Below are 10,140 nucleotides of genomic sequence, written 5' to 3'. Positions count from 1 at the left end.
TATATAATAGCTGTATGTATGTATGAAACTTTGACTCGATAATTACACGAGTTTGTAATGTTTCAGCGAAACATTAAAATACCGATGGCATAAAACTCTCATCTTCTCTTTCGCTTTCGAGAATCGGCGAAACGATCGCTCATCATTCATGGAGATCTCTCTTTGAAATTATTTTCTAACACGAGCTGAATGTTGGTGATTTTTCATGCAGTCGATCCCTAACGACGGAGGGAACGATAAATCCTAAATCTGGGATCATCAATTGCGCGCCCTCTTTCATTTTTGTATAATAATTCTGCCGAGTATGTTCCTCGGACGCGACGTTTACGCGTCAAAATATCGGCTCGAAATGAATGAACAGTTCTTCTAACTTGCTGCAGAGCGACGTAAATCCTCTGCGTCGGAGAAATAGATGAAAGCGAGGATCACGTAGAACGGGCAAAGACAACTTATCCAAAAAAAAATTGATATTTACGAGCCCTTTATTTCCGTCGTTCTCCCTCGCTCACAAGATCGGACACCTTTCTTTTAGAAAAGCTGGCAAGAGGCTAAGCACAGAATTTTGATCTTGGAAGACGATCTTGTCTCGTCCCTCGAATTGCTATTTTTTTTTTTTTTTTACTTGTCATTTTATCTCTGTGTTAAGCCTTCAACGCCCAAGCTTTCGTATCTGAGAGAAATGTGAAATTGATGCACGCATATTGCATTTTTGTTATTTCGAGACCGGCGATACCAATTTTAAAACTATCGACCTATAACTTGTCCTTTCGCAACGTTTCACTGGTTTCGCACCGAATACTTTCCATGAACGAAATTTGAAACAAGCACTGCCACGTTATTGCACGCTTGATTTCGTTGATATGTAATGATATAGTTAATGTATAATTTAATTAATTGCTGAGACATCGTGGCAAAATGTTTTTGCTCCGTTTCCCGACGAATCGGCGAATGAAAAAAGACGAGTTTCTCGAAAATTAAAATGCCCGTGCCACGATCAAATGTAGAGACATTTTTAAAACGAGCTCTGCATCACTGAGAATCAAAGAATAATTACCTGGTCTACCAAACTTAATCCAAACCTACCTCGACTGGGGCAAAGTTGTCTTGACTTGATTTAATTTCGCGACCGTAAAGATCTCCGATAAGAGAGAGATTAACGAGTTAATCGAATAGAACGGAAACGAAATGGTAAACAGGAAGAGTTAACAGACGGATTAAAAAGGTAATTCCAAGAAAGCTCTCTAATGGTCGTGCAATGTAATTAACACCAGATTAAACGAAACCAGTTTCAGTCGAAAACTTGCTGGTTATCTTAGAGAGAGTGTCGGCTCAACACAATCACAAACGCCGCGAACGCAATTTAATTTCACATAAAACGCGTGGCCGCCGTCAACGATTCGCTTTTGTTGGTCCTGATTTTATTTCTACCTTTTCCTTTTTTAATTAAGTAATAAGTCAGAATGCAGGCAGGAGGCAGCATTGCCGCGACCGCGAATGAAACGTTTCCCCTTGCATATGCATGCGTTAGCACTACGTCCAGAAAATCAATGCACCCGCAAGCAGCGCGAGACGTTTTTTCCAACAGGACAGTCGGGGAAAAAATACCAGCCGTCTTAAAAAAAAAAAAAGAAAAGAAAAGAAAGAAACGAGGGAGAACCAGCAGGATATCAAGCTTTATCGTCAATCTGACCTCAACGTCAAAGATTGGGAAGATCGAATGACCTTAGCGCTCCAGATCGTTGGCTACGTGAAAAGATAAAGGATACGATTCAATTGGCTCTCTGATTTTTATGGGTGATTGGAAAAATATAGTTCAACACGATACAGTCGAAAGGAGAAACGTTTGATTTAAATTTGTTTCGAGCATTGTTCCGAGTCTTTCGATTTAAAAAAGAATTTATGAGAAAGGTAGCGAGTGCGGCAGTCAATATTTTCGGAATTATTATTTTTCGAGAGAGTTGAAGTCAATATTTCTGGTGCAAATACTTTTCAGGGAGGGTTCCTCAAGAGGAAGAAGACAGATTTGCTGATTGATCGACAAAGCAATTGGACTTTCAAATGCTTTCGCGAAAGCGAGAAAGTGCAACACATTTCTTTTCTCTGTGAGAGACGTTAAACAACTAAGCACTCGACGTTATCACAATTGCGCCGACCCGAAAACAACTGGAGAAGAACTAAAACCTACAGAATCGGATTTCTCAAGAAGCATTATAACATTATTCTCAAAGGCGTCAAATCAGACAATGTCAAATGTTAAAGAAGTTATCGCAATGTTGCAGTTGAGCTCGTTCGAGATTGAAATCGAAATTGAAATCGAAGTCGAGTGTTTAAAGAGAAAGCACGAGGCGCGAGGAAAGTTGAATTCCAACGTCGAATCTCTTGCGCGTAAAACAGGCACGCGCGGTGAAAATAATTTACGAGATAGAAAACGAGAGAGGAACGAAATCGTTGAGATTTGCTCGTTAACGTATGTTAATAAGAGGAAAGTGAACTTCTAGAAACGTTGCCGACAGACGACTATTCATAGAGATGTGTGTGCGCGTATGTGTGTGTGTGTGTGTGTGTGTGTACCTACGTAGAAGAGGCTTTACCCTGACACCCTTCATCTCGCGATATTTTTATGTGTCTTCGAGATGGGATAGAACGGCTTGACAGACAACGCGTTCAAGCAGAAGTAAAGAGCCTGTAAACCCAACGTCATCTTGGTCCGTCTGTGGTATCGATTTTCCGTGAATACGATTCTCGAAAGTATTCCCGGTGTATCTACAGCTTTGCCGTGAAATATCGGGAAAATATAAGGAGAAAATAGAAGTAGCGGCGCGTAGGTACGTGCGCGCCACGGGGTGTGCCATTTTCAGTCAGAGAACCCGTGCAACATTTTCAGACAGGCGAGAGACTTTCTATCCCGACGTGCACGAAGAAGAAGATGTAAGAGCAAGAAGGGAATAGAGAATGGATGTGCTCGTCCAACGGAATCGTGTCAAAAAGAATACTGTTTAATTATACAGACTATTCCGTTCTGTATTATACAGACCACGTTCTGTCATTGTCCGTGACTTTACGTTGTGTGACCGATCTGATCGAAAATGTATTGATATTTCGTACAAAAAAGGAGACGCAAGTTAATATATTGACAATCTTAAATATACGTGTAATATTTTAAATATTATAATTTATAATTATACTATTTGATAATAATTACCAATCTGATCGAAAATGTATTGATATTTCGTACAAAAAAGGAGACGCAAGTTAATATATTGACAATCTTAAATATACGTGTAATATTTTAAATATTATAATTTATAATTATACTATTTGATAATAATTGCCGATCTGATCGAAAATGTATTGATATTTCGTACAAAAAAGGAGACGCAAGTTAATATATTGATAATCTTAAATATACGTGTAATATTTTAAATATTACAATTTATAATTATACTATTTGATAATTATTAATATTTATTATATTGTATTTAATTAAATGTTATAAGTATTATAATTATAATTTAAATACACTCTAAAATGTACGTAGGATTTGTAGAATCTTTTATTTTTACACAATGTAGGTCATTTAAAGCTTTATCAAAAGACTAAAAATACAAAATAGAAAAGTAACACAGTTGAGATCACTGTGTGACAACCTAACCCAATTTGTTACCCTGTGAAACTTATTTTAATTTCACTTTGTCTCGATGAGACTCGACAAACTCTTTGTACCATATATATTAACACATTCTTTTTAAGTTAAAAATTGAACAATGTGAAATTGAAGGTCAATGTACTGTCAAATATTATATAGTTTTTCTAATAAAGCGTTGAATGATCTATTTACTCGTGACACAGGTTTGACACTGTTAAATCGTAAGGCTGCTCTGCTTATGTATGTACATACACACATACGTTAAGATTGAAGAGACAATTTTGTAGACTCTTGCAAATTATAACGTACCGGAAGATCTAACGTACATAGGAAATCTCCTTGTCTGTTCACAGAACAACCTGACAGACGGGGAAGAAGATCTGCCTGAAGACACTTTCTCGCTGTTGTCGGTGCTTCTAGTTGGTTCGCTAAACTTCCCATTTGATCGATCGCGACTCGCCCCTCGAAGACAACCCTCTGGGAGGCCCTTCACTCGAAAACTTTGATCTAATCTCGCTATATGTATCCCTCTGTTCCCATCCTCTGTTTCATTCTACGTTCCATCTCTCTTTCATGATTCGTTTCTCTTCCTCTTGCCTCCTCGCCTTGTCTCTCATACTTTCTCTCACGTCAGTCACAATTTGCTTACACCTTTGCACAACGTCTTCTGACACAACGCATCATTCCTTCCCGTCCACGCGATACATTTATCTTACGGTTTAAGATACACCATTTTAACTTTTCTTTCTCATTCCCCACCGGATTACAGTTAGATATATATATATATATAATATATTGTCCAACATCATCATACATCATCATACATCCGATGAATTCTCAACTCAGCTCTTCGAGGGATGAGCGATTTACTATTTTTTTTCTTTTCTTTTTTGAGCAAACACAATCGATTCTCCACTAGCCCAGTCTGTTCGACCGATTCTTTCAGGACTTCTCTTCCTGATCTTGATATTTTTATCCGTCGCGGGCAACATTTTAGTCTGCGTGGCAATTTACACGGACCGCGGTTTACGGAGGATAGGAAATTTATTCCTGGCCTCCCTCGCTATAGCCGACCTGTTCGTCGGTTGTCTGGTTATGACATTCGCCGGGGTGAACGATCTTCTTGGCTATTGGGTGTTTGGACCGCGATTCTGCGACACCTGGATCGCTTTTGACGTTATGTGCAGCACTGCCTCTATTCTGAATCTTTGCGCAATCTCTCTCGATCGTTACATTCACATAAAGGACCCGCTCAGGTAAATATTTCAATTCCTAATATTTCCGTTCGTCTTATAACTCATTCGAGCAAATGCTCTCTTTTTTTTTTTCGCGGTCAGATACGGCCGTTGGGTGACAAGGAGAGTCGCGGTTGCTGGAATCGCTATCGTATGGTTGCTCGCAGGACTCATATCCTTCGTGCCGATCAGCCTAGGCCTTCACCGAGCGGACGAGCCCCTAATTTACGACGATGGTGAAGAAGTATGTACGATAAATATCACTACGCAGATGTTTCCCGCCTACCAGAGTATATCTTTTATAAATTCGACTTCGACAAACGTCCATCTATAATAATACGACACGGCAAGGAGGCTAGTAAAACATAAAATACGCTGATGCTTAAAAGCTTTCCGGACTTGTATATTCTGTGTTTTTTTTCGCAAGATGTAATTTAATTGAAAAATTGTAGAAAAAGATCGATGCAATGATTGTGCAACGATGGTGCCGCACACTATCCACTGAACATGCTAATTTCTCAATTTTAATTTTAATCTTGGGAACATTATAATTTTTTTTTCTTGTTGTACACCGTGTAACAACAAATGTCTCTTTTATAACAATCTCTTCCTATTGATAAAAAAGACCTGCTGCATTTCTGACCATCTTAAACTATTCGACTTTTTGTTTCCAATCTTTTCTAGATTGTTTTGCCTATACTTGAGAGAAAATGAAAATCTATCGACGCCAAATTTTTGTCAGAGGAGAAAACCTTTCTGAATACTCGATTATTGGGAAACTAATAAAAATATCTTATTTCTATCTTCTGTACGTTCTAGAAGCGTTTATTATCGATTTATTATATATAGTACTATTATTTACTTATAGCAATATTATATTTATTCTAACATTGATAGCTTACTTGCATGAACGAAGAGGCAAAAAGAATTTATGCAGTGACCTACATAATATAGCTAATCGAAATCGAGCAGAAAGCCAATTTTCAATGGATATTGAAGCAGAAGGGACGTTCTAACAATTCGCTCTTTGCTCGTTCAAAATTTGATCTGTCCGGCGTGATACACGAATAGAAATGATCCTTCGTTCAAACAGACGCGTCTACTCTTCGTTTTTCGTTTTATCTTTTAGGAACATCCTATGTGCGCCTTAGACCTCACACTCACCTACGCGATAGTCTCCTCTTCTATATCTTTTTACGTGCCCTGCATCGTAATGCTGGGGATTTATTGCAGGTAAGCTTGAAATAATTTTAAGGAATACTGAGAGAATAATGAAGATCGAAGGAGAAAGACATGATAAGTACAGTTTCTCTTGATTTTCTCTACGAATAAAAACTGTTAGACCTCAAAGATGTAAGTTTTTTTTTTTTTTTAAATAACTGACAAATTGACAAGCCAAATTAAAGAGATAGATATACGAAGAGATATAATAACGTTGAATATTTTAAAATCAATCATACATTGGTATTTAGAAAAATGGTTGTAGCATCAAAGTGGGAATTTTCTAAACAACAGCAGGACAAATTTATGTTGCGTTATTGGCTGATGTTACGCTATCGGCGAGTAACATTTTTAAAATTTCGAAGAATACGAAGGAACGCGCGTTGAAATTCAGAAACAAGTGAAAAGGCAAACAGCTGTAAAGAACAGGAAATTTGACTTTTCGTGTTGTTCTCGTGTACATCTTCAAATGTAGACTAACGTCGCGTTATATTTTTTAAGACAGATTAAGGAAACAACGCTCGAAATCCTTTAGTTATCAATAATATACTCTTCAAAGAGTTTTCTCACTCATGATTGTCATTTGATGTTTCCAGGCTCTATTGCTACGCGCAGAAACACGTAAAAAGCATCCGCGCAGTAACGAAGCTGCCGGACACCTCAATGGCCAAGAGTTTTCGTGCGAAAAGCACACGCAACAAACCACCAAAGCCACAAACAAAAACGAAGCCGACAAGCCCTTATCACGTGTCCGATCACAAAGCCGCTATAACAGTGGGTGTAATTATGGGCGTTTTCTTAATATGCTGGGTACCCTTTTTCTGCGTAAATATCGTCGCTTCATATTGCAAGACCTGCATATCAGTCCGAGCGTTCCAAGTATGACCATTTCTCTTTACTTTTCTTACAAGATACGAGGATCGGCTGGGACGAAGAATGAACTTTCGTCTGTGCCTCCGAACGAAATAAAATACAGTTCTGCGTGAACACTCGCTTTATAGCTATGTCTTTTTTGTTACAAACATGCCAAGTGTCCATATCGTTTTGCTCGACACAGTCAGGGTAAATTTCTAGTTTAGCTAATTTCCGATTTTGGCTATCTCGCTACACACTCTTCTTCGTTTTGTTCTTTCAATCTTCTATACTGAGTAACATGAGCATTTCTTTTTATTTGCGCTTTATTAAAAACAACACAGAGAAAAAAATCACTAAATTAGAAATTTTCCAAGAACAGTATTTAAAGATTCAATATCAACGAATTTACGATATCAACGAGATTTAAGCAATGTGTTACGATTTGAGACCCGAATTTGGCTTTCTTGAATTGAAAAAGGACACTCAAGGCTTCCTCTGTCAAAAGTAAAAAGCCAAAATTCTTTGCTGACAGAACGAAAAAACTCGTCACGCGTTGGCAAAAGTTTATCGGGGATTAACGGACATTACGCGGAAAAACAAATATAAATTGTGCTAATGAATTGTACTTTCATTTTCCCCTTTATTCATTTCGATAACTGCTTTCGTTCTCGAGATACAGACGAAAGATTATTACTTTTCAGTCGATTCTTATACCATTTCCAAAGGAAACCAAGTATTCGAATAAATTTTTATATTTCCACACACACACAAAAAAAAAGAAAAAGGAATACTGCTTTCCTTTGCGATTTCTCATTAATCTACTAAAAATCAAAATTGCGTTAACGCAACATTACATTTGTAATAATTATCTTTTCAACCATTTACATTGTCGAATTCGACCCGATTCACATTGGAATGATGAAGAATAATGTACAATGGTCATTAAATTCTAACTTTTTGAACAATTGGTGGTAACAATTCGAGATAAAATAAATTCGTAGATGCATTTCTCAAAGAATTGTAGAAGTGCTTAGAATGGGACAAAGAGAGAATGAACGAAATTATGATTTTATAAAGATTTTCGAATTATAATGGCGCCAATCTAGACCAGTGCTTTCCAAGCGACAGCTCCCCCTGATAGGCGTTATACTGATTCAAAAGGATGATAAGTAATTTCAAGTGCAACGGGCAGGGGGGTGAGAAAATAAAGAAAGAGGAAGAGATAAAAGAATTTTAAAAAGTCGTTCGTGCATGTTTCATCTAATCAATGCAATTGGATGCTTTATTTTTTTAAATAAACACAGAAAATGCAAATTGTAACCGATCAGATAATCTTATAAGTTTAAGCTTCAACGTGTCTTATTTGCAACATCTTCCCTTGCTACGTTGAAGGACGTAGGTACAAATATAGATACATAAAATAACGCGAATTTGTCACTACATTTTTGTTTGTTCACTTAAAAAAGGAAGCCGATTTTCAAAGGGGTGCTAATTTTTTTTTATCTGAAAAGGGCGTAACAGGCCAAACTAGTTTGAGAACCTCTGATTTAAACCAAACGAATGGCAAAGGCGCGCATTACGAATAAACACGAATTTAGTCGAAAGGGGAAGATGGAGGGGGGAGGGGGAAGTGGCAGGGGGAAGGGGTGAACAAGCACTCAACCATTCGATTCGAATGCATTGTCAAGGCTCGAATTATGATTGATGTTATGATCATGAAAATGAAAAGAGGTGGTAAAAAGAAAAATAAATAAGAAAAGAATAAATATGAAATTTGTTATGCAACAGGTACTCACTTGGCTCGGCTACAGCAACTCGGCCTTCAATCCGATCATCTACAGCATCTTCAACACAGAATTCCGAGAGGCGTTCAAGAGAATTCTCACAAAAGGTGCGAGAGCCCGAGGGAACCAACCGTCGACTAGCGAATGCGGAGAATTTCGATCCGTGGTTGTACAGAAACGGAACGGGTCTATGGTCGAATGTAACATTAGCCCAAGATCAAGCGCGGACAGTTGTCAAGTCGGAATAATGGCGCAGAGGCATCGCGATACTATCGTTAGTGCGATATAATCAAACTCGAATCTCCCCCCTCAGATTTATCGATCTTCCTATCGAACGAAAATCGCGCTTCTGCGCGTCAAAGGTGCGCATTTCACCTTCTCGGACATTTCGCCGGTTTAACTGCAATTCGCGATTTTCCATCGCGGTCATTGATCCTGTACGAGTGATTTTACTAACACGTAACACACGTAAATGAAACCATGACAGAAATGATACGTTCTTCCTGTCGTCAGTCTTGCGCGTGGTATTCTACGTTCTTGGTACGAATTGTTTCGATTGAATCGAAGAGCGTTACACAAACATATCCATGTATAATTTTTCAGGTTCCCATACACGGTCATACGAATGGAACAAAATTTACGAACATTTAGAACAAAATTTACGAACATTTAGAACAAAATTTACGAACATTCACAAACACTTAGAACCGTTAACTCGCCGTTCCATCGTTCAGGAAACCGTTACAAAAATCTCCAAATACTTTTCGAGATATCGAATTCATTATCGAACTTCTCCTCGAGACAAGTATTCGATATATTTTTCGTATCGTCCAATAAGCGACCCGAGTTGAACCACCGTAATTTTACATGTAAAATATATTTCAAAATAATATAGGTTTTATCGCAGTGAGCAACAGTCATCACTGTTAACAGTACTACGTTTCCCTTTCTTTTCTTTCCCCTCTCACCCCGAATGACAAAAATTGCATATAAATTTTCTTGCTGGAATATTTTTTTATTCACGAACAGTGAAAGGGGAAGAGAACTTATCGATATATAAATGGACGATTAAGAAGGAATATTTACGTAAAGACAATCACCAAAAGGTAGTTCAAAACATATCCGTGAGACATAATCTGCTCTTACAATAAAAGGAATGAACACGAATTATTTAAAAAAAAAAAAAAATCGAACAGGAGGATATTCAATTTCAAAAGTAAGAGAAAAAGGGCAAGAAAAAGAAAAGAACGAGATGAGAATTAAAATTCATGCGTAGAAAAATTTGAAACTAGTGTTTAGATAACATAAAGCAATTGTAATTATAAAATCATATTAATAGTGCATCTACGATGTAAAGCTGGATGTTACATGAAGTACTAATAGTAACGTCTATCGAATC

The 10,140-nt window shown here is 37.6% G+C and overlaps 1 protein-coding gene across 4 annotated transcripts; it reads left to right on the top strand.

Annotated features, from left to right (window-relative positions):
- The first annotated feature begins 3,975 nt into the window (after positions 1 to 3,975).
- Positions 3,976 to 9,981, top strand: LOC122534241 (dopamine receptor 1-like). Of its 4 annotated transcripts, none has more exons than XM_043664683.1 (6): positions 3,976 to 4,069; positions 4,593 to 4,902; positions 4,984 to 5,125; positions 6,011 to 6,114; positions 6,699 to 6,981; positions 8,746 to 9,981. In XM_043664683.1, exons 2-6 carry the CDS (start codon positions 4,742 to 4,744, stop codon positions 9,028 to 9,030), a joined length of 975 nt encoding a protein of 324 aa, XP_043520618.1. In that variant the 5' UTR covers positions 3,976 to 4,069; positions 4,593 to 4,741; the 3' UTR covers positions 9,031 to 9,981. The 4 variants fall into 4 exon arrangements, with proteins under 4 accessions (XP_043520618.1, XP_043520615.1, XP_043520617.1 ...); XM_043664680.1 differs by having other exon boundaries at positions 3,985 to 4,065; XM_043664682.1 differs by having other exon boundaries at positions 3,993 to 4,069; positions 4,566 to 4,902.
- Positions 9,982 to 10,140: the final 159 nt, after the last annotated feature.

Source organism: Frieseomelitta varia, unplaced genomic scaffold, assembly GCF_011392965.1.
Source record: "Frieseomelitta varia isolate USP_RPSP 00005682 unplaced genomic scaffold, Fvar_1.2 scaffold_580, whole genome shotgun sequence".
Lineage (NCBI taxonomy): Eukaryota > Metazoa > Arthropoda > Insecta > Hymenoptera > Apidae > Frieseomelitta > Frieseomelitta varia.
Note: the sequence above shows the minus strand (reverse complement) of the source record. Positions and strands in the feature narration are given on the sequence as shown.